This window comes from Phocoena phocoena, chromosome 15 (assembly GCF_963924675.1).
Source record: "Phocoena phocoena chromosome 15, mPhoPho1.1, whole genome shotgun sequence".
Lineage (NCBI taxonomy): Eukaryota > Metazoa > Chordata > Mammalia > Artiodactyla > Phocoenidae > Phocoena > Phocoena phocoena.
In genome coordinates, this window is record NC_089233.1 from 66,483,399 (window position 1) to 66,506,309 (window position 22,911).

At 52.4% G+C, this 22,911-nt stretch overlaps 1 protein-coding gene across 1 annotated transcript in view; it reads right to left on the bottom strand.

Moving 5' to 3' along the window:
- Positions 1 to 20,535, bottom strand: part of TGM2 (transglutaminase 2) — a 33,642-nt gene extending 13,107 nt beyond the window's left edge. The window contains exons 1-7 of the mRNA XM_065892253.1: positions 20,486 to 20,535; positions 16,834 to 17,013; positions 10,419 to 10,661; positions 6,669 to 6,787; positions 3,847 to 3,975; positions 2,626 to 2,803; positions 196 to 331 (exon numbers count right to left, since the gene is read on the bottom strand). Of these exons, the coding sequence (XP_065748325.1) occupies positions 196 to 331; positions 2,626 to 2,803; positions 3,847 to 3,975; positions 6,669 to 6,787; positions 10,419 to 10,661; positions 16,834 to 17,013; positions 20,486 to 20,495 (995 nt within the window). The 5' untranslated portion in view covers positions 20,496 to 20,535. The remainder of the gene's footprint in view (positions 1 to 195; positions 332 to 2,625; positions 2,804 to 3,846; positions 3,976 to 6,668; positions 6,788 to 10,418; positions 10,662 to 16,833; positions 17,014 to 20,485) is intronic.
- Positions 20,536 to 22,911: the final 2,376 nt, after the last annotated feature.

Here is a 22,911-nt window from a genome sequence, read left to right on the forward strand (position 1 = left end):
TTCATGCTCCCTGCATTGACTGTCCTTCCTCTTGGCCTTTGCTCCTGCTGTCCCCCTCCTGGAGCCTCTCCAAGGCCCGCTTCCTTTTGTCCAAATACTGTTCAACTTTTAAACCCAGTTCAAATGTGACCTTCTCTGAGAAATCGCCCCAAGTTTCCTCTCCAGGGGATCCTTCCCACTGAGCGCCCCCCTCACCAGATCATCTCGCTCTTGTCACTCTGGATCTCCCCAGACTCGTTGCGGAAGTACTCGATGAGCAGGTTGCTGTTCTGGTCGTGGGCCGAGTTATAGTTGGTCACGACGCGGGTAGGGACGCCGAGGCACCGCAGCACTGGGTCGGGGGACACAGTGGAGAGAGCTTAGGGGATAAGCTGAGGCCCTAGACACATCTGCTCTGCTTGGCCTCCACGTGCCCATCTGTACCCCGGGGAGCACTGCACACTGGTAAGGGTGTGCCATCCCCTTGCCCGGACAATGGCACCCACCTCGTTGGTTGGCCCATGTCCACTCTTTCCCTTTCACATCACAGATAACAAAAGACTCTAAATGCAAATCTGACATTAACAGTCCTCTGCTAAACCCTCAATGGCTCCCCACAGCCCTCGAGGTCAAGGCCAGACCTCCACCGCAGCCCTTACCCTGGAGGGTCTGGCCCCTGACCACCTCCTGCGCACTTTGCTCCAGCCACACTGGCCTCGCTGCTCCTCCAGCACTCCATGCTGCCAACAGCCCCAGGACATTGGCATATGCTGTACCCTGGGCCAGGAAGGCCACCCAGCCGGGTTTAGATTACCCCATCATTTGCATTCATAGCAAAACTGGCGATTCATCATCATTCTCAATATACAGGTGTGCGAGGGATTCTTTAATTTGTCCTCTGAGGGCAGTGAGCGAGCTGTCTTATTTTATATCCCCAGAGCCCAGCACAGGCCAAGCACAGGCTAATTTGTCAAATGGGATGAAGGAGTGGGTGAAGTAGAAAGAAAAGGAGGAAGGGAAGGAACGACAGAGATTCAGAGTGAGGAGTGAACAGTGGGGCAAGCAGAAGAGGGAACAAAGGTCAGGAGCCCTTCCGTTCCAGCCCCAGCTGCTTCAGGCTGTGTGGCCTGAGGCCAGTCCCTTCGCCTCTCTGGGCCTTGTTTCCTCCTCTCTAGCCCGGGCTTCAGGTGCACTGGGACTCCATCGTGGACCAGGAGGGCCTGCATTTGGGCCTCAGCACAGTTTACAGAGAGCCCAGAGTAACTGGGAAAGGGACTGGTGTTGGAATGATAGGTGACAAAGAGGCAGGATATCAAGTGGCATCTATAGACCACAGAGGAGGGACGAAGACCCCGGGCACGAATCCTGCCCGAATGGTGATGCTAGGTACTCCTGACAGAGGGAATTATGGGTGTTTTTCCTCCTTCATTTTGTTATGTTACTTTTTATGTAAAATGTAAAAGTAACATATTCTCAGGGTAAGGTAAAGGAAGTAGCATCTAAAAAAAGAAGTGCAACAGAAAGCCCTACTAAATACAATCTGTAGGACCTTTGGTTTACTTTTAGTTTTGATTGAGGTTGAGTCTCTGAGACGGGGGAGGGGCAGGGATGTGACCTTTGCCCTGTGACCACCATCAACCAGGGCAAGAGCTTCCCCGATGGCCCTGGATTCTGGCCGGGAGACATGAGGGCACTGGGAGGAGGAAGGAAGGAGCAGCTGTGACCCTTCACCTCTTGCCTGGTTCCTGTGCCCTTTAACTTGGGTAGAGTCTGGGTGCTCTGCTGCCCGTGGCGAGGGCTGATGTCCCAACCCCAGGCCTTGCCCCACCACGTGACAGGTTTCCGAGCACAGACCTGAGGCTTGGGGAGACCTGTCGCCGCTGCCCAGGGAGCAAGGCTCCACTCCTGTCCCAGGGATGGTGTCCTGGGAGGCCCCATCGTCACAGTCTAAGGCCAGGAGGCTGGCCTTAGAGAGGCGGGCCCACCTCGTTCCAAGCCTGGCTGTGCCGCTCACCAGCTGTGCAACCTTGGCCACGCCACTTCTCTTCTCTGAGCCTCCGTTTCCTCCTCTAAGAGGAGCTAATAATAGCAGCTTGTAATGATTCAGAGGGTAATGGGTATGGGCAGCCTGGCCGAACAGAAAAGTGTGTCACTGTGCCCATCACTGCAAACGTCCATCCGATCACTGTCATCCGACTTATGGACACAGAGAAAATGCCCCAAGATCCAGCTGAGGACTCCCAGCTGCCCCGGAAACCCACAAACCCCACCTAACTTGAACCGGAGACTGTGCTAAGTGACATCTCCCCGGGTCCTAAGAGCTCCCTGGGACTTGGGTCAGTTACTGCTGTCTCCATTTTACACATGAGGAAACAGGCTTGGAGACACCAGTTCTCTTGCCCAAGTCCTCCCAGGGGTCAGAGGCAGAGCTGGAATTCAACCCGGGCAGTCCATCTCGAGTCCCTGGGTCGATCCCCCATTCGGCTCCCTGCAGAAACCCCGTGACCACGGGGGTCAGACGCCCCCTTATTTGACCAAATCTCCCTGGCTCCGTTACCCATCAGGCCTGGGAGAAGTCTGCAGGGACCCGGGCTCACAGAAGCCAAGGGCGGTTCCAGGCCCTCTCACATCCCGTGTGCCACTCACCAGTGCAGGCCACGGCAGCAAAGACCCAGCACTGGCCATACTTGACACGCTGGCAGCTGTCATTCTTCCAGCGACGCAGGATGTCCACGCTGCCGATCCAGAACATGGGGCTGATGCCATCCCTGTAGTTGTTGTCCCAGCGTCCCAGCAGCACGCCCTGGTCATCATTGCAGTTGACCTGCAAGCAGCGAGAGCATCAGAGGGACCAAGCCTGGGGAAAGGGTGACGGCTGCACTAGGGTGGGCATGAGTTCAGCACATGGTGAAAGGCAGGGAAGGGCGTTCCAGGTTGAAGGAACAGCAGGTGCAAAGATCCCAAGATGTGACAGACTGGGAGGTTAGAGATGGTTGGCGCTGGAGAGAGAAGCGGGAGGGAGGAGGTAGAGAGGGGTCAAGGTCGTGAGGGTGATGCTGGAGATGTGAATTTGTCCGTGGAGTGGAAGAGGAGTGACACGGCGTGACCTGAGTTTTACAAAGACCCCCTCTGGCCCCTGCCCAGATTGTGTCATTTGCCCCCAGACTCCCAGAACCTCGAGAATAAAATGCAGCCTCCTGACCATGGCCCTGAGGCCTGCACCGTCTGGCCCTGCCCCCTCTGCAGCCCACCTGCATCCGACCCTCCTGCTTGTGCTCTGCTCCAGCCAAACCGGCCCCCCTTTTGCTCCTCAAACCTGCCACAGCCGCCCCTCCTCATGGAGCCTTTGCACAAGCTGTCACCTCTGCCTGGGATGCTCTTATCTTCCCAGTTACTACGTCAACTCAGGACTCATCACCCAGGGAGGTCCCCCAGCCCCTTGCTGGGGTTAGGCCCTGTGTTCAGACACTGTCACACATCTGGCCCCTTTGGCGAGTGCATCGTAATTTATGACTGTGCACTCATGTGATACTGTGGTTCCGCCTGTCTCCTCCCACACACACCCTAGAACGGAAGCTCTATGAAGTTAGAGACCATTCATGTCTTACACCTGCTTTTCCCTGGTGCCTAGGATGTGGGTGGCACTTGACGAATACTTGCTGGATGGGTGAGTGAATGAATGAATGAGTGGATTGCTTTGAGGGACCACATGGCATTACCCGCATTTGTACCTTGTCTCTCCAAATACAAGGTCTCCTAGCTGGGACTCACCCATCTCCTGGGTTCGCCCACCGTGCCCAGTGCGGGGCCTGGCCTCCATCATCACAGTAAGGGAGGGCCCCTGGGGCGGGCCTGCTACTCACTCACCATGCCGCTCACCACCCGGCCCACGTAGACTGGACTGCTGCGGCGGGAGCAGTCGCGGCCAGCGTTCCTCAGGAACTTGGGGTTGACGTCCAAGAGCATCAGGCAGATGTCCAGAATCCCATCTTCAAACTGTGTCAGAGGAAACAAGGGGAGGATGAGGGAGCTGAGAAGTCACCTCCTCTGGGAAGCCTGCCGTGAAGTCCAGCAGCTGTGGGACCCCTCTGCTGTCTCACACACCAGATCGGAGGCTCGGGCTGGGTCTGTCACATCTCTGTAGTGCCAGCTTTTCCTGGCCCAGGAAAGGGGGGGTGAGGTGGGACAATGACTGAGTGTGTGAGAAAGGGGGAGGGGGTGTGACTGCATCCAGGCTGGGGGGTCCTGGGAACGTGGAGTAGAGCCCAGAGTGAAAAGCCCAGCGTCCCTGGAGCTTCCCTCCCCTCCGACTCACCTCAGGCCCAGCCACTGCACTCCCCCACCACCACGTCTTCACTTCCCTCAAGCCTGACTCACCCTGCAGAGCTGATAAGCCTCCCCTCCTTCCCCATCCCATCGCCACACACCGTTCGGATTGGAACCAAAGTATAGACGGTAAAAGTAAATCTAATCTCATCACTCCTGTTTCCACTGCACCCAGAGTAAAATCTAGACTTTTCTCTGTGGCCTGCAAGGCCCATTAAGATCTGTGTCCCATAGAGAACAAACGTATGGACACTAAGGAGGGGGAAAGTGGCAGGGGGGCGGAGGAAGGGAGGTGGTGGTGGGATGACTTGGGAGATTGGGATTGACATATATACACTAATGTGTATAGAATCGATAACTAATAAGAACCTGCTGTATAAAAAATAAATAAAATTCAAAAAAAACCGATCTGTGTCCCACCCCATCTTTGACCTCATCTCTCACCGCTCTCACCCATACTCATTCTGCTCTGGGCTCACTGCCTCAGGACCTTTGTACTTGCTATTTCCTTTGCTTGGAATGCTCTTCCTGCCTCTCTCTGTGTGACGCACACCTTCTCATTCTTGCAACTCAGATGTTATGTTTTTCAAAATCTCTCCTTGAACCTTCCATTGGACGACCCATCCGTCACGTTCAAGGGCTCTCCTGTCTGCCCCCTGCTCCCCGTCTCTGTGGTCTTGTCCCAAACCAGGCCTTATCGCAGGTCTCCCTCCATGACACAGAATGGCCCTCCCTGGCCTGAACCATTCATTCTGTGGCTCCCTATTGCCATCTGCCTGACATTCAGGGCTGTTCACAACCTGAACACTGCTGACTTCTCCCACGTCATCTCCTGGGGCCCCTTCTCATATAAGTGCTCCCCAAACTGTAACATACTTCTTAGGTACAACATAAACTTTCCCACCTCTGAGCTTCGGCTAATGCTGTTCCTTTTGCTTGGAATACCAGGCACCCACCTCTTCCAAAGCTCAGCTCAAATTCTGCCTACTTCAGGAACTGCCTGATTCCCTTCCTTCCTTTAGGTCTTATCATCCTGGCTAGTGATGACTTCCGGAAGTTTGCAAGGCCATGTCCCACGGCCCCGCACAACCTGGACACAGACCAGCAACTCAGAAAATGAAAGGGAGGAGATGGCTTTGTTCTGTCTCTCAGGGGAGAATACAGAGCCCTGGGAAATAAGAGCCAATTCATTTTTTGATGTATTTTATGCATCACAGTCATATGCATTTCATTTACATCCCACAGAGGGCTACAGGGTTTCTGCAGTTATTTGGAGGCAGACAGTTTTACGATTATTATCCCCAATATTCAGAAGAGAAAACTGAGGCCAGAGCCCCAGATCTCAGGGATCATCCTATGATCCCAGGGCAGGACTCTCTAGTCCTGAACATGGAGCCTGATCCAGGGGCTGCTAAGAGAAATCTCAAGGTGAACCCTACCCCAGGAGGCCAACACCCACTAATACACAAGGAGGTTGAAGGGCGAGGGATGTGATGGTTCTTGCTTCATGAGTTTTCTCAGCAATATCTCAAGAATTTTTATGGGGTGCTGGATAGTAGAGGAAATAAGAGTATTGATTTGGAGAACAAGCCCAGGCTGGCCTGCTGAAAGAGGAGGAATCACATGGTACAGTGATGAGCCAACCAGCTGAGATCAGCCAAGCCCAGCCTAGACAGCCATGTCCTGGTTGGCCCATAGATTTATGAGAAATAATGAATGATTGTTTTCTCAAGCCTCCAAGTTTTGGACTTGTTTGTTAGTCAGCAGTAGCTAGCTGATACAACAGTGATTCTCAAAGTATCACTGGATCAATAGCATCAGCATCACCTGAGAACTTGTTAAAAATGCAAATTCTCAGCCCACAGCCAGACCTACTGTATCAGAAACTAGGGATGGGACCCAGGAACTTGTGTTTTAACCCATTTTTTTAGGTGATTCTGACATATATTCGAGTTTGTGAACCACTGATCTAGATAATGGTTTAAAGCTCCTGTCAGCACATGCCTAGCATATCGTAAGCTTTCTCCAGTGCTGCCCATTATTTTGATATATGGCCTTGAATGTTCCCCTCCTCCCTCATGGAGCACCTGCCAGCCCCACAACTCTCAAAGGCCCTCCTATTCTTTCCCACCTTGAACCCAGAGCTACTGCTCCCACAGTGGAAAGGGCCACCCTTTGCTGTGTGACCTCAGGCTTGGCCTGGGCCCTCTCTAAGCCTCTAGCCATTTCAGGGCCCTTGAATCTTTGACAGCATGGCGTGGGTGACTCAGACCTGCTCACACTTCTGACTTTGACTGTCTCAGACCCAGGACCTAGCACACAGTGGGCCTAAGATGGCTGGGAGGGGCAGGGTGTGGCCTTACCTGCCCAAAATTCCAAGGTATGCTCTTGATGAACTTGGCTGAGCCCTGGTAGATGAAGCCCTGTTGGGTGAGGACGTACTCCCGCCGCTCCTCATCTGAGTCCAGGTACACAGCGTCCGCTGTGGGTGAAAAGGAAAGGGCCTCAACTCTAAGTCTGGCAAGGCCCAGGTGCCCCACAGACATGGCAGCCGGGGTGCCAACTCCCCAGGGCCAGGTCAGTTTCTCAGAGGCCTTTCTCTCTTTTAATCAGAAAAACTAGTCATTAATTAATAATCCCATATCAGTGAGATAAGGTATTATCAGTGACAACAATGTCTGTCTTTTATCCAACACTTGCCATGTGCCAGGACCCATGATAAATGTATGACATAAATTAACTTGTTTAATCGCTACAAAAGCCCCATGTGGAAGGGATCCTTGGAAGCCCCATTTTACAGATGGCAAAACTGAGGCTCAAGAATATATTACAGATGGGAAAACTGATGCCAAAATAAGAGACAGGCACACTCGCTGGGCACGAGTCAGGAACCCCCTAGCTCTGAGTCTCCTTTGCTGTGTGACCCTGGGCAGGTCACTTCTTCTCCTGCCACCTGACTGTGTTCCCTAAGAGTAAAATGTGATCCCAGATCTGAAAGGTGCTTTGCAAGCTAAAGCCCTGAGCCAGTGCGAGGAAGAAGCATCATTCGGGTGGAGAGAAAGCTGAGAAAGTGTCACTGCAGCTCAGGGGAGGAGGGTCCTTGTCCAGCTTGGGGGGTCAGCTGGCATCTGAAGGTTGCCTGGATGACATTCTAAGCAGAGGACCAGAGAGAGCAGAGGTGCGCCTGCTGGAAGACACAGGGCACTTAGTTGCCTGTGGCTAGCGACAACAGAAAAGGGCCTGGGGCGGTGGGGCCAGATGACAGGAAGGCAAAGGTTAGCCTGGCCTTTCTAATCCTCACTTCACAAGTGAAGAAATTGAGGCTGGGAAGGGGAATTCCAGAGCCATGGTATGATTTTGGTCGGCTCTGGGCATTTTTGCCTCCGTGGGCTCCTTCCTCCACAAAAAAATTAAAAAAACAAAAATATATTTTATGACTGCATTGGTATAATGATGAACATATTAATATTATATGTTAAAACACATTCTCTGGCCTGAACATTCATTTTGTTTCTTCTGATTTTAAAAGAAATTAACACATTTTCATGGGTCCCTAAAAGTATGGCGGGCCCAGGCAGCGTGCCTACTGAAATCAGCTTGGGGAAACATGTCCAGTGCCTGGGATGCAGCTGCCCGGCCCCTCAGACCCCTGGGCTCCTCTACAGTGACCAGCAACTTTACAGCTTGGAGGAAGCAAATGTGAAAGTGGCTGGGTGTCTTCTGCGTCCTGCCCTGTGGCTCTGAAGATTGCACAATATGCATCAGCCTTCAGATAAATAAACTATGTGGCTGTAAATCAGTGGGAGGAAGAATTTAAAGAAGGCAAAGCCCACGGTACCTTCTCATCCAGTGAAGGTGTCAGCACATGTTGAAGTGTCCCCACCGCAGCCCAGGAAGCTGGGACTATGATGTCCCCGCTCAGGTCTCTAGCTGGTAAAGGTGGAGGCCTTGGGGCCGCTAGATCCCGACCCCGACCATGTTGGAGCTCAGGGACGGGAGGCCCCCAGGTCACGGGCAGATCCCCCCTCCCCCCGGAGGGAGAGCAGTTTCCTCCCCTAGTGTGCCCACCCCCACTGAGCCCAACTTCCTGCCTCCGCATCACCAGTTCCCGGCCTAGGATGTGGGTCCCTTTAGTCACTGTGCTGCTTGGCTGCCTGTCAGCCCAACTCTCCGGGCAGGGAGGAGGCCAGGACACAGGAAGGGGACATCCCCCAGACCCTCACTCCCTGTTCCCTGAACTCTGAAACCCCACGGTGTTGGGGTCGGGGAGGGGCACTGCCACGTTCCTGTCCTGCGGGCAGGGTTGCCAACTAGCTGTAAGTTCACATTGACTAAAATCAAAATGAGTGGACAGTGGGTCCGGCAAGGTCACTTCTGTCCTGAGAAACCATTCCGTGTGGTCACAGGGCGTGTGATCAAGGGTGTTCCTCCCTCTGATAAGCCACAGGGGATCAACTCATGCCTGTGGGTGGGAGCCAGACTAATGAACCATCCACCCGGCAAGACCCAGGGCACTCCCAGCTCTTAAAAAGGATGAGCAGATGTCTGCAGACTGATGCGGAAAGAGCCTCAAGATGTACAGTAGAGGGAGAAAAAAAACCAACCCAAGTTGTAGGCTGATGTATATGGTAAGATTCTTTTATGTTTAAGAAAGACAGGGAAACCCATAATGCAGTGAGGTCTTGTACAACGTGATGAATGTAATTAACACTGCTGTATGTTACATATGAAAGTTCTTAAGAGAATAAATCCTAAAAGTTCTCAACACAAGGAAAAAATTTTTTCTATTTCTTTAATTTTGTATGTATATGAGATGATGGATGTTCATTAAACTTGTGATAATCATTTCACGATGTACATAAGTCATCGTGTACAGTCATTATGCTGTACACCTTAACAGTGCTGTATGTCAATTATATCTCAATAAAACTGGAAGGAAGAAAAAGTACAGTGACTTCTCCAGGCACATACATTGGAATCTAAGGAGATAACCCCCCCAAAGACATGTAATAATGGTGTTTCCCAAGGAAGAGAGTCAAGGGGGGCTTGTCTCTCTGTAGTGCTTGAAGCTTTTATAGAGAGGGTGTTCTCATGTCTTACTGTTATAATTAGAAATAAAAGCAAAAGTATGTAAAAGAGAAAATAAAAAAATCTTTCTGTTCAAATAAAATGCCCCAAAATGGAGAAAAAAGAAGAAAGAAAGCAGTGGCCTAGTAAGAAGCTGGTTGTCTTGATGCTGGAGAGGACAGAATTTCTGCCCTGGGCCCGGGCTTTGAGGAGGGACAGCCCATTCCCAGGCTGGGCCCGCCCACAATGCCCCTCTCTCTGCTGGGCTCCGGAGGAGCAGGAAGGAAAGAGAGCCCACTGTCTTGTAAGTCACATGCGGAAACTGAGGCCTGGGAAGGCCTGTGGCGCGCCCCTGTCTCCTCCCATCTGCTCGAGATAGACTCAGCCCTCTCCCTGACTCTCTAGTTTTGTCCAGCATCACCCACTTGCTTCTTGAAGGACCTGCCTAAAACCACTTATCTCTGAGCCTCAGTTTACTGTCTGTAAAACGAGGATGCTAACCTCTCCCCCTGGGGATTGCTGAGAGCCATCACTGAAAGAGTGTATAAGGAGGCACTTAGGTGACCAAACTGCTCCTGCCTACCTCTCCTGGGTAGCCTGCCCCTCCACCTCCCTGTTTCCCTTTCCCAAGCCAGTCTGGTGGGATTTAAAACAGAGCCCCACGAAGCAGAACCAGGCGTAAAGCCGTGGCCCTGGGCATCCATTGGGCAGCCCTTTCCTGAACAGGGCTCCTGAACCCAGGCCACCTCCAGGCCCAGCTCACAGTGCCAGGGCCTCAGACACAGGGTGAGATCCCTTCGTAGCTGTGTAGGCTGGAGCAAGTCGTTTTGCTTCCGCGAGCCTGTGTCCTCCTCTGTAAATGGGAATAATGAGTTCCGACATCACAAGGTCTTTGGGAGGCTGGAGCACGGAACTATATAGAGTAGGCCTCACTCAATTCAATTGGATGTCTCTTCCACCCCATCCCCCCACCCTCAGTGGTTCCCATGGGTGGGTCCAGCCCTGCCCATCTCCACACCCTGCCCCGCGGATGAAGCGCAGCTCACCTGGGCACCAGGCGTTGAAGAGCAGGGTGAAGTGACCCAGCACGAAGCTGGAGCCCTGGTAGCCAGTGGAGGCCTCCAGGCTGAGGCGGTACAGGCCAATGGGGGAGCTGGCTGGGGTGCGGAGCTGCAGCGAGAGGGCACTGTCCTGCTGGTCCACCACTGTGGCCACCCAGGCACCCTCCTCCACAGCATCGGACAGCCCGAAGCGGGCCTTGGTCCCGGCATCCTCGCTGGGGGCCGGGCCTGCAGAGGGAGAAAGCAGGGGCCATGAGCCAGGGGTGGTGAGGGGGGGTGAGCGCCAGGGCTGGCAGGAGCAGAGCACATGTCTGGAGTCCCCTGGGCCTGGGTTTGAGGCCTAGTTCTGTCACTAACCATTGAGGGAACTTTGGGGACAGGTTTCATCTCTCTGAGCCTCAGCTTCTTCATCTGTAAAATGGGGATTAGACCCCAAAATGTGCAGGATGGTTTTGTGGGAATATGTGAAAATGTGCAGGCACACAGCACGTCAATCTCCTAGGAGGTTCCTCCTGGGAGAGGGGACAGTGTGGCCTAGGACAGGGTCACAGTCACACTGTTCTGGACTGGCGTGACTTTGGGGAAGACCATTCTCTTCTCTGGGCTCAGTTTGCCCATCTATAACATGGACAGGAATTAGGCAAGATACTCCCCGAAGGTCCTCCTCTCCTGCCTAAATCCTTTAACTTTCAGAAAAAGAAGCCGAGATTCTGAGTAGAATGGGACCTTGGTCCTCTGATGTCCCCAGTGGGGCCTTTCTGAAAGCCTGCTTGCTCTTGGCTAGCAGAGGGTGCTGGCCAATGCAGGTCTAGGTGTCTATCTCCCAAAGGCCCCTCCAACTTTTTGCCTCTGTATCTCCATAGGCAGCCACGAAGAGCCAGAACTACCCCTCACCTCCCTACAGCCTTTTACACTTTACAAAGCACCTTGGCACTTCCTGCTTCTCCCAAGACCCCTTGTACAGGAGGAAAAACTGAGGCTCAGAGAGAAGGGCCCTCCCAAGAACATCCCAGGGGTCTGCAGCAAAGCTAACATCTGAGCCCACATCTCTAGGCCCTGGGCTGCCCCCAAGGTGCCTCTCATTCCCAAAAGGGATGCTCCCTAGTGGGGGGGTTTCAGGGCTCAGTGTGGTGAGAGCCTGTCTTGAACTGGCTCTTTTTCAGTTGGAGGGCAGGGCCTAGCCCATGCAGGCAGGTCTGAGTCATGGGGAGGGTGAGGGGTGCTGGTCACTCTTTCTGGACTTGGGCGGCAGAGAGAAGAAACAAAACCTTCTCTGCCTGGCTGGGCGGCTGCTCGGGAGGGTTTCTGTTTATTCTTGCATCTCCCTCCCTGCAGCTCTGCCCCCCTCACTACTGACAATATGGGGCCCTGCTCACTGAGGGGCTACCTGCCAGCCCCACCCACTCCCAGGCCCAAATATAACTGTGAACTAACTGGCATGACACAGGCCTCTGGGGCCCTGTCTGAGTGCCAGGAGCCAGCTGTAAGCCTTTAAATGCTCCCTGTCTTCCAGAGCCAGTATTTAGGGGAGAAGTTGGGCAGCACTGGGGCCCGAGAGCCAGCCTAGGTCTGGTTCCACTATTTAGACCCTGAGTGCTGTGTGACCTGGGCTAAGTCACCAGGCCTCTCTGATCTGCGATTTTCTCATCAAAGAAGAAAACAGGCTTAGACTACACGCCTGGAAAGTTTCGACTCCAGGTCTGAAACTGGCTCTGTGACCTTGGACAAGCTATTTAGCTTCTCTGTGCCTCAGTTTCCTTAGCTGTAAAATGGGGTCAATTGCAATACCTCCTCATAAGGTCATTGTGAGGCTCAAAGAAGGTGATGCTTGTTAAGCACATTGCAAGGTGCCTGGCACATAGTAAGTGCTCAATAAATGATAGTTATTATTTATTATTGTCACTACCACCTTCTAATGCTGTTTAGAAGAATCAGTGAGAGTTTAAAGTAGTGACTAGCACATAGTAATTATGCAGTAAATATGAACTACCCCCAGAGTCATCCAAAGAGATCATATTACAAATCAGAATTCTCAGAGACTGGAGTGGAATGCGGTAATTGTCTAGCTCAATTGAATCACTTCACAGATACAGAAACTGAGACAGAAAGGGGTAAAGTTGGGGTGACTATACGTCCCAGTTTTCCCAGGATAGTTTCATTTTATGCCTGTGGTCCCAGCATAATTCTTTTTTTTTTTTTTAACATCTTTATTGGAGTATAATTGCTTTACAATGGTGTGTTAGTTTCTGCTTTATAACAAAATGAATCAGTTATACATATGTTCCCATGTCTCTTCCCTCTTGCATCTCCATCCCTCCCACCCTCCTTATCCTACCCCTCCAGGAGGTCACAAAGCACAGAGCTGATCTCCCTGTGCTATGTGGCTGCCTCCCACTAGCTATCTACCTTATGTTTGGTAGTGTATATATGTCCATGCCTCTCTCTCGCTTTGTCACAGCTTACCCTTCCCCCTCCCCATATCCTCAAGTCCATTCTCCAGTAGGTCTGTGTCTTTATTCCTGTCTTACCCCTAGGTTCTTCATGACATTTTTTTTCTTAAATTCCATATATATGTGTTAGCATACGGTATTTGTCCTTCTCTTTCTGACTTACTTCACTCTGTATGACAGACTCTAGGTCTATCCACCTCATTACAAACAGCTCAATTTCATTTCTTTTTATGGCTGAGTAATATTCCATTGTATATATGTGCCACATCTTCTTTATCCATTCATCCGATGATGGACACTTAGGTTGTTTCCATCTCCGGGCTATTGTAAATAGAGCTGCAAAGAACATTTTGGTACATGACTCTTTTTGAATTTTGGTTTTCTCAGGGTATATGCCCAGTAGTGGGATTGCTGGGTCATATGGTAGTTCTATTTGTCGTTTTTTAAGGAACCTCCATACTGTTCTCCATAGTGGCTGTACCAATTCACACTCCCACCAGCAGTGCAAGAGTGTTCCCTTTTCTGCACACCCTCTCCAGCATTTATTGTTTCTAGATTTTTGCTGATGGCCACTCTGACTGGTGTGAGATGATATCTCATTGTAGTTTTGATTTGCATTTCTCTAATGATTAATGATATTGAGCATTCTTCCGTGTGTTTGTTGGCAACCTGTATATCTTCTTTGGAGAAATGTCTGTTTAGGTCTTCTGCCCATTTTTGGATTGGGTTGTTTGTTTTTTTGTTATTGAGCTGCATGAGCTGCTTATAAATTTTGGAGATTAATCCTTTGTCAGTTGCTTCATTTGCAAATATTTTCTCCCATTCTGAGGGTTGTCTTTTGGTCTTGTTTATGGTTTCCTTTGCTGTGCAAAAGCTTTGAAGTTTCATTAGGTCCCGTTTGTTTATCCAGCATAATTCTTAATGGCACCCCTTTCATTCTCAGAAATTATGCAGTAAATATGAACTACCCCCAGAGTCATCATCAACACCAATGTGCCCAGCCAGGAACTGGACCTTGACTCATGCAGAGAGAAGGTGACCATCTGTTCGGGCCTTCACGGCCCTAGAGAGGACCTCCCAACGGGTGCTCACTGGCCCGGGCACCCCAGACCCTTGCTAACCTCTCTCTTTAACAGTAAGCTCAGATCTCAAACTCAGAGCCCTCAGCAGATGAGAATATCGGCCCGAATTGAATAAACATGACTTTGTTTGCTGGTGTTTGTTTTTACCAGCTTCCTTCTACTTATCAAGCCAAGCCTGACACTTCTCAGGGCACCACACCCAGCCCTTAACTGCCATGGATTCATCCACTGTTTGGATGATCAATGATCTGGTCTCCATGGTAACGGCCTGGGCCAGGTACCATAGCCACCATCACTATTGATACACCACCCTCAGGGACAGGCCAGGAAACACATTTCCCTTTCTCTCTGTCCCGCGGCAACCGTGTACATACACGCACTTACACACCCCTTTCTTCTGAGGGGTCCTGGTGGATGGGATGCGGGCGGGCTGCCCCCCGGCCCCACTGCTGCTCACATAAACTGGCTTAGAAAACTCCTTGGCTGCGGTTCCACACGGTACTCTTTGTGGGGCTAGAGGCGCCGCAGAGACTCCCCTGGGTAAATGGCCCTGGAGACCTGAGGGGTCCTGGCCACTACCCCGACCACGGCAGTGAGGGCCTGGGTGGGGTGGATGAGGGGAACCTTCCAGGGTCAAGCCTTCTATTAGCTGCAGAAGGCTTCTTTTCACTGCTTCAGGATGACCTCACTCTCACCCGGCCCACTTTCCCAACCCTCGCCCGCCTTGTGGGGAAGCAGGGCTTTATTCCTCAACAAGGGTGGTGCTTGTCTGCTGTGGTCTGTACCCCACAGCAGAGCCTGTCTGGCCTCGAATTGTCAGGGTGAAATGCATGGCATCTGGGCATGGGTGGGGTCAGGTCACACAGCCCCTTTTCTGAATGACCTTTGCCAGCTCCCTCCCCTCTCTGGGCCTCAGTTTCCCTGAAGAGGTAGGACAGGCTGATCATAAGCTAGAATGTTCCAACACTAGGGCAGGGTGCCCAGGCCAGGCCCAGGGTCGGGGGCTGACCAAAGCCAGGCCTCAAGGCAGAAGGCCCCGCTTCCTGGTATTGTTTCTCAGCTTCCCCAGCCCACAGGAGGGTCTTGGTAGCTCAGACAGGGAGGCCGGGTGCACCCAGAGATACAGTGCCTTCTGTGGCTGCCCCGGGGGCTGTGGACGTTACCAGGGCAGGTTGGCTATGATTTGAGATAAGTTGGCAGAGACTGGAGAACAGAGATTAGTTGCTGGGGTAAGAAGGTCAGCTGCCTGCCTCCCCCGTGGCCCCAACCCTGAACTTGGGGCCTCGTGACCTAGTGTCAGGCTACCTAGACAAATGGAGAAGAAGGAGAAAGAAATTCGGACACCTTGAAAGTGAAAGAAGGAAAAAGAGATGGGAAATACCCAAGTTGGCAGTTCATCGACCATCCATTTCACAGAGGAATAAACTGAGGCCGGCAGGCACTTGTGGTGAACAAGTAAATGTCCCTGCTCTCAGATCATGTCAATGAAAAGCCTCAACTCTGGGGTCAGGGTTTCAATCTTGCTGTGTCCCTAACTTACTGTGTGACCTGGGCAAGTAACTTGACCTTTCTGAGTCTCAGAGTTCTCATCTGTAAAATGGGTGTTAGTTATGCTTCCAGAACAGAAGGATTCAGGATGAGTATGCATATCCCATAGATGTGATTTTCATCAAGTCAAGCCTGACACTTCTCAGGGCACCACACCCAGCCCTTAACTGCCATGGATTCAGCCTTCCACTTTACAGAGGGGGAAACTGAGGCTGGAAAGATCAAAGACTTGCAGGAGGCCCCTCAGATTTATTGCAAGAACCCCAAGGATGCTGGGTATGTGTGTGGGGGGGTGCCCTGGCTAGTAGGTATGTTCCTGCCAGAAGGGAAGGGGGAGGAAGGAAAGGGATGAAGGGGATATCTGTGGCCGGTCTGCAGGCACTGTGATAAGCTTTATCAAACGGCCTCCCAGGTAGTACAGGCCTCAGCCTGCTTGCTCTCTGGCCTCAGAGACCTCAGAAAGAGCTAGAGCTCACCTTTCCCACACTTGGGCCAGAGTCCCAGCCAGGCGGGAGTGGTTCCCATCAGAAGCCAAACCCAGGGATTTGGCATTTAAGGCCACTTTCCTGGGAATAGCAAAGAAGACTGGACACTGGGCATCTGGGGATGGGGTGGTTGGGGCCTCAATGTCCCTTCATCCATCACTGGAGTCCCTGGAGCAAGACCAGCAAACAGCTGCTAACAGCTGCAGAGCACTCCCTCATGTCAGGCCCTTCTCACCTAACTACCTTCCACCAGAAGTGCTTTACCTCAGAGAGGCTAAGCAACTTGCCCAGGGCCACACAGCGGGTAGGCAGTCTGGTCCACACCAGAACCCAGGTCTGTCTGTCCAGCTCCTGAGCCTGAGGCAGCCTCCCAAGGCTTAGAGAAAGAACCAGGAGAACATAAAACTGCCCACGCAGAGGGCTGGAGCAGCTGGGGTTCTCTCCACCAACCAGACCCTCTTTGGGCCTGATCCCAGAGGCTTCATCAGGTTGCGTGGGTTTGCGGGGGTGGCTGTTGATAAGGATTGGGAAGTTGTTCTCATGTGGGAAAAGGCAGGCAGGACCTTGATGGACCCGTGTGGCGGCAAACCTACCCCTCAACCCTGGTGACAACAGGTTGTCAGGAACCCAGGCGTCCAGAAGCACAGACTTATCTACAAGACTGAGGGCCTGCGGAGACATCTCTGCACTCTCTGGCCTCAGTTCCCTCATCTGTAAAATGGGTTATGACTGCTGGGAATTTCTCAGGGGGCGAAGAGGAACGGTGTCACCTGTCCCATGGTCTGTCAGGGGACAACGAAACCACAGAACAGGGAGGTGTGGGCGTGGGACTCACCAGTCACGGCACAGAAGGTGAGGCTGTCCACGCCGGCCTCGTAGTTTCGGCCCTCGAAGTGCAGCGTCAGCCAGAAGGGCTGGCCCCGTCGCACCACCAGGTTCTCCCTGCACAGGTCAGCCGTGTGGTGGTCACGGCCATTGGCCTCCAGCTCCAGGTCACATCTCTCCAGAACAAGATCTGTGGAGACAGATCTTGAGCCGTGGTTCCATCCCTCAGCCAGCTGTGAGCCCTGAGCTCCCTGGACGTGAGGGGTTCAGGGCGCCCCCCGGGAGCCAGCCTTCCCAATCCCCACCCGCCCTGTCCCCCAGGGGCTAACTGGGCCTGAATCTCCCCAACTCTTTTTTTTTTTTTTTTTGGCCATGCTGCGCGGCTTGCAGGATCTTAGTTCCCAGACCAGGGATTGAACCTGGGCCTACTGCAGTGGAAGCCCGGAGTCCTAACCACCGGACCGATGGGGAATTCCCTCCCCAGCTCTTAATCACAGGTTGCGTGCACTGCGGCAAGTGGGAAAGGCTTTGCACCTCCCAGCCGTGGGCCCTCAGGCAACTCAGCTTCTCTGGGCCTCACTTTTCCCCATGTGTCCACAGGTGGGGACAGCAGGACCCACCTAACAGGGCTGTGGTGAGCCATTTAGCCCGGCACCTGGCTCATAATAAATGCCTACTAAACACGAGCTAGTCTATTGTGATTGGAGGGTTCTTTTGGTAAAAAGGGGGGTGGTATTCGGTATCGATTAATTACACAGGCTTTGCCTTTTAGGTTCAATTTCCAGAAAATACAGAGGACTGAGGAAGATGTAAACACAGAACCAGGAAGCAATCAACAAAATTCATACTCTGGGAAACTATAGGTAAAGTATTCGGTTTCTTTAACCAATAAATTACAAAAAAAAAAAAAGAAAGAAAAGACAAGAAAAAAAAAGTTGAAGGGATAACCTATAGACTAAGAGAAACCTAAAACACATTACAACCCACTGTGCTGTGTGACACTTATTTGGATTTTGATTTTAAAAACTATTTATTACATGCATGAGGCAATTAGAAATTTGAATACTGATGTATAATGGTGATATTAAGGAAATTTTAATTTGTTTATGTCTAAAAAGGAGTCCTTATTCTTTGGAGAGATATATTGAAATATTTACGGATGAAATGATGTGATGCCTGGGATTTGTTTCCAAATAATGCGTTGTAGGGTGTGAGGGCAGGAGGCAACAGTAGCCATAAGTTGGTGGTAGTTGGGACCAGGTGACGAGAACATAGGCATTTATTCTACTGTTCTCTCTACTTTTATGTATGTTCAATATTCTCCATAATAAAAAATTTTTTTCAATGACAGAGGTTTTGGAGTCTTCTGGACCTGAGTTTCAGTTCTGCTGTGCCGCTGTGTGATCCTGGGGAAGGTGTCTCTCCCTCTCTGTGCCTCCTTTTCTGAAGCATCAAAGGGCCTCTGTGAGGTCTAGCAGAGGACAGCCTTTCCCCAGGGCTGAACCCAGGGCAAAAGTTTGATATGTGAAAGTTCTCTTTTCCCATATTTTCGGAGGGAGCTGAAGACCAAGGGGAGGGATTGGGGTGATGGGAGAGTGAGGGTCAAATCTCAAAAACCTTGGCGAGTTCAACTTGACCTAATCAAGGTCAAGATTAGGGGGACCGTAGGGTGAGAGGAGTGGGCAAGGGAGATGCTCAGAATTATGGGGCCCTTAAGAGTATGTGGTCCCACTGAGGCCCAGGGGCAGGGAGTTGCCAAAGTCACCCAGCAAGTGGGTCCTTCCACAGGGACATACATGCAGCTCTCCTCCCTTCCGCCATGGAATATCCCCCAAATGAGGCGCAAATTGCCCAGTAACTGCCGAGGGCTTTGACACCGATTATCTCCACTTAAACCTCACAACTACCCACCTACACAGCTACTACCACTACCTTCACTTTGTAGACAGAGACATTACACGGCCCCAGGTCTCACGGCAAGCACAAGCTGAAGCTTTGGGGTTTGAATCCAGGGCTGTAGATTCGGGAGCCCGCACTGGTAACAACCTCACTCACAGCTCAGGATTTGTTGTCCATCCCCCTGACCCCCTCCACCCCTCCCATCCCCCGCTCACATCCTGTGTTGTTTCAAGCCTAGGAGGAGACCCGGGGGAAGTTGAGGCCCCTGCAATCACAGCAAGAGAGACCTCCGCTAGCCACAGGGAAGAACTTCCTGCTGGCCTGCTGGGGTGAAGAAACACTGTTTTGGGAAACTTCAACTCCAGAGAGCTTAAGCAAGAAAGAGGCCACTGTTGTCCCCCTAGGAGACCTTATGGAGATGGTCAGTCCCTGGCCTGGGGCAGATGCAGTGCTTTCCCACTCTATTGTCTGAAGAAAGATTTCCAGAAATCACGCCCAGCTCTAGAGGTGCAGAAACACTGGGGTCTAGGATCTTAGGATTTCTGCACTGAGAAAGCACCCGAGGTCTTCCAGGCCACCGGGACCCCTGTAGGAAGTGGCCACTCTGGCAATGGGGCAGGGGGCTCATCATAATTGGCATCTCCAGAGTCCCCCAGGTCTACTGAACCCCACTCTTGGGGACAGGGTGGGAAACTGCATGGGGCACAAGTGGCCGCCTACGTGACGCGTCACAGCCAGCCCTGAGCTGGCTTTCGATCACATGTGTTGGGGAGCCGGGTCCCAGAGAGGGACAAAGGTGGCCCGAGATCACACAGCAGGTCGGGCACGTCGGTGGTTCCTCCTGCTTGTTCCAGCTCCACGCGCCCCGGGTCCCTCTCCATGTTCGCTCTGCCCACCCTCCTTCCTGGGGGCTGCGGTGGTGCAGAGGCCACCTCCAAATGGACTTGACCCAAGAGTCAGCCAGGATGCTGAGTCCAGCAGCATTAGTACAGGCGCATCTCCCATCGTAGAAATCCCTCCTCTGAAATGGTAGCCCTGCCCGTGTGTGTTTGTGTGTGTGTGTGTGTAGGAAATGAATTGAGCCCCTTCTCCAGTCCTTTCACAGATGTACCGAGGACTGGCATTACTGTCCATGTTTTACAGGAGGGGAAACTGAGACTCAACCAGTGGCCAAGAACCAGGGTTGCAGAACTTGAGGGCAGGGAGGGACCTAGGAAAGCAAGTCTGCTCTCAGGCCTTTCCCCCATAGGATGCTGGGAGCTCCTCTCTGGCCCCCGAGGCCAAGGAGACAGCCAGGCTTGGGTTACACACCACCACGGACTAACCAAAACTAAGTACTTGAGTCTAGGCCAGCACCCTCTGTACAGCTTCACGCCTGGCATGCAGCAGGGAGCCAGCTCCCACTAACTGACGGAGGACAAGTGACAATGGTCTGCTAACACAGTACTTTACCGCTCGTAACATGCCTTCGTGTTCCACTGCCTCATCTGATCCAGGAAGGCAGAGGTTAATGACTATGCCCTGGGGATGGGGAAGCTGAGGCCCCAAGCAGAGCCAGGACTGGGAGCCCGGCACCTCTCACCCAGCCCAGCCCAGCCCACCTGGTGCGCTCCAAATCAGGGACTTAGGGATTGAGCCCAGCCCGGTCCTGACCCCCACTGCACCGGTGGGACCACAGAGACCAGGTAAGGATGGCTGGACCCGGGGCCCCTGAGCGGTCGCAGCGGCGCTGACCCTGATACTGCACTGACCCTGATACTCACCCTCGGCCATGGTCGGGTGGTGGCTGTGCTCTTCAGACCCGTGGCAGAACTCTCCAAGTGCAGACCACTAGCGACGGGCAAGGCAGAGGCTGAGACCGACGGTGAACTTATAGCCCGCTTAGGGGCGGGCTAGGGGCGGGGCCTCGCGGGAAGGCGGGGACCTGGCGGGGAGGCGGTGTCCTGTCTGGGTCCACGCTCCTCTCCACCAGCCGGCTGGGGCGCACCCGGGGGTCAGGAGACGAGGGAGGAAGTGAAGGTTGGGCAAGGGCGCCCCCTGGGGAAACAGAGCAGGGCTGGGACGGCAGCCACGAGGACACACAGACCAGGACACCCAGACACACCTGTATACATAAAGTCAGATCTTGGGTAACTGAGACCCCTGGATACAGAAACACACACACAGATACAGACACACAGTTGCACCAGGACACACAGGCATACTTGGATACACAGACATGGACCCGCAGTCAGGTCAGACCCGGGATCAAGAAGACACATACACCGTCAGATAAAGATACATATGGAGCAGACAGACACACAATCAGGGACATAGGGTTGTGGACGCACAGAGACACAGACACACTGTGACAGATATGACAAATAAACCTGGACACACAGACACAGTGACGTAGACAGAAAATCAGATTAAAATCAGAGACACGCCTGTACATAGCCACAGCCAGACACACACGGACAGGTACCAACCAAGAACTACACACAAATAAGCAGGTGTCCGGATGTACCCAGCTCATAGACACACACACCACACACCACCAGAGGTGGACACAAAATCAGATTGGGGCACTTACAGACACACAAAGGTGTAGATACTGGGAGACGGACACACAGACAGACATGGCCTCATGTACAAACATGCAGACACACCCACAAAGACAGACACAACACACCTGTCTCTGTCACAAAATCCAGAGACATCCCTCTATCTCATCCATCCCTCTATCCATCTAATCGTCCATCCATCTAATCATTCAATCATCCATCTGCTCACCCATCCATCCATCCAGCCAGCCAGCCATCCAGCCACTTACCCCTCCCCCACTCCCTCCCTCTACTGATGATGTTCCTTCAGGTCCAGCCTGTGCCAGAAGGAAACAAAGCCAACGTCCCAGGGACTCAACCTCTGACCTCTCACTCCTAGCACCCTAGGGGATGGGGGGATCACCCATTCTTCTCCCTCTGGTCCCCCAGCCTCCTATGGTTCTTAGCCACCACAAGTCCTGAACAGGGAGGGTCCTTGGAAAGGCAGGGGCCTGTGAGCCTCCTCCAGCCCTTTTTCCAGAGTAAGTTCCATATTTATTGATGGATTAGGCTACAAAATTGGCCCCAGTTTCCACTCCTGTGTGACACAGGGCAGGGAACAAACCTGTGTTGTTTTAGTAGATGTGTGTCCCTGAGTCAAATGGACCCTGCCTGAGGTCTTAGTGAACAAACTTACAACAGTTTGGGGCCCTGCTGACCCATAAAATAGCCCAATGGGTGAACCTTGTCGTTGCCCCATCTTATAGATTGTTGTAGAAACTGTTCCCTACAGCTAGCGAGAGCTGACAGGAAGGAGTGGGGTGCATGAACGTCAGTCAAGAAGCCAGGGTTTGAGATCACACTATGTAGCCATGGGCAGGTATTTTGGCTCTCCAGGCCTCAGTCTCCCCCTCTGCAAAATGAGGAAAAGAATTCCTCCCTCACAGGCCTGGAGTAAGACTCAACCATAATGACTGAGTTTGGGCACCTAGTACATAGTGATCACTCAATAACTGGGGCCTCTGAGTTTTGGAGCAAAAATGCCATGTGTCCCAGAACCTGGCTCTGAGAGTAGGGACCTCAAAGAGAAACAGGAGGCCCGGAGACAGTCAGGCTCTGCAGAAGGAAGGTTGCAGGCTTAGCGTTTCTACAAGAGTCAGACCTGCCCCACATGAAAGGATGGGTTTTGCCTTTGTCCATTCTTTTCCATTTGGAAATGACATTTCTTCTCCACTTGGCACTAATCTCCCTTATCACCCCCACTTGGGAGCTCCCTGGAGGGCAGGAATACACTGGAAGCTTTTTACCCATCAGGTTGTTCCTGGTGCCCTGCATGGGGCTTGGTACAGAGCCCCAGACCCATCCCTGACCACGCCAGCTGCCGCCTCTTCTTTCCTCTCCCTGTTTCTGTAGAACTATGACCATCTAAGTGATTCAGGCTCTTAAGCAATCCCAGGGCTGTCCAAGTCAGAACTGGCTTCCTAGAAGTGACAGATAAAGACCAGACCACAGGCTGAGCCCAAAGACCTGGATTCCAGGCCTGGTGACCAGGGGGCCCTTGCCTCACTCTGGGCCACAGTTTTCCCATCTGCTCAGAAGGGTTGGGAAACCCTGCCTTGTCTTACCTCACTGTGCAAGTAAAAATTCAAAACCATTTTACTGAGGGG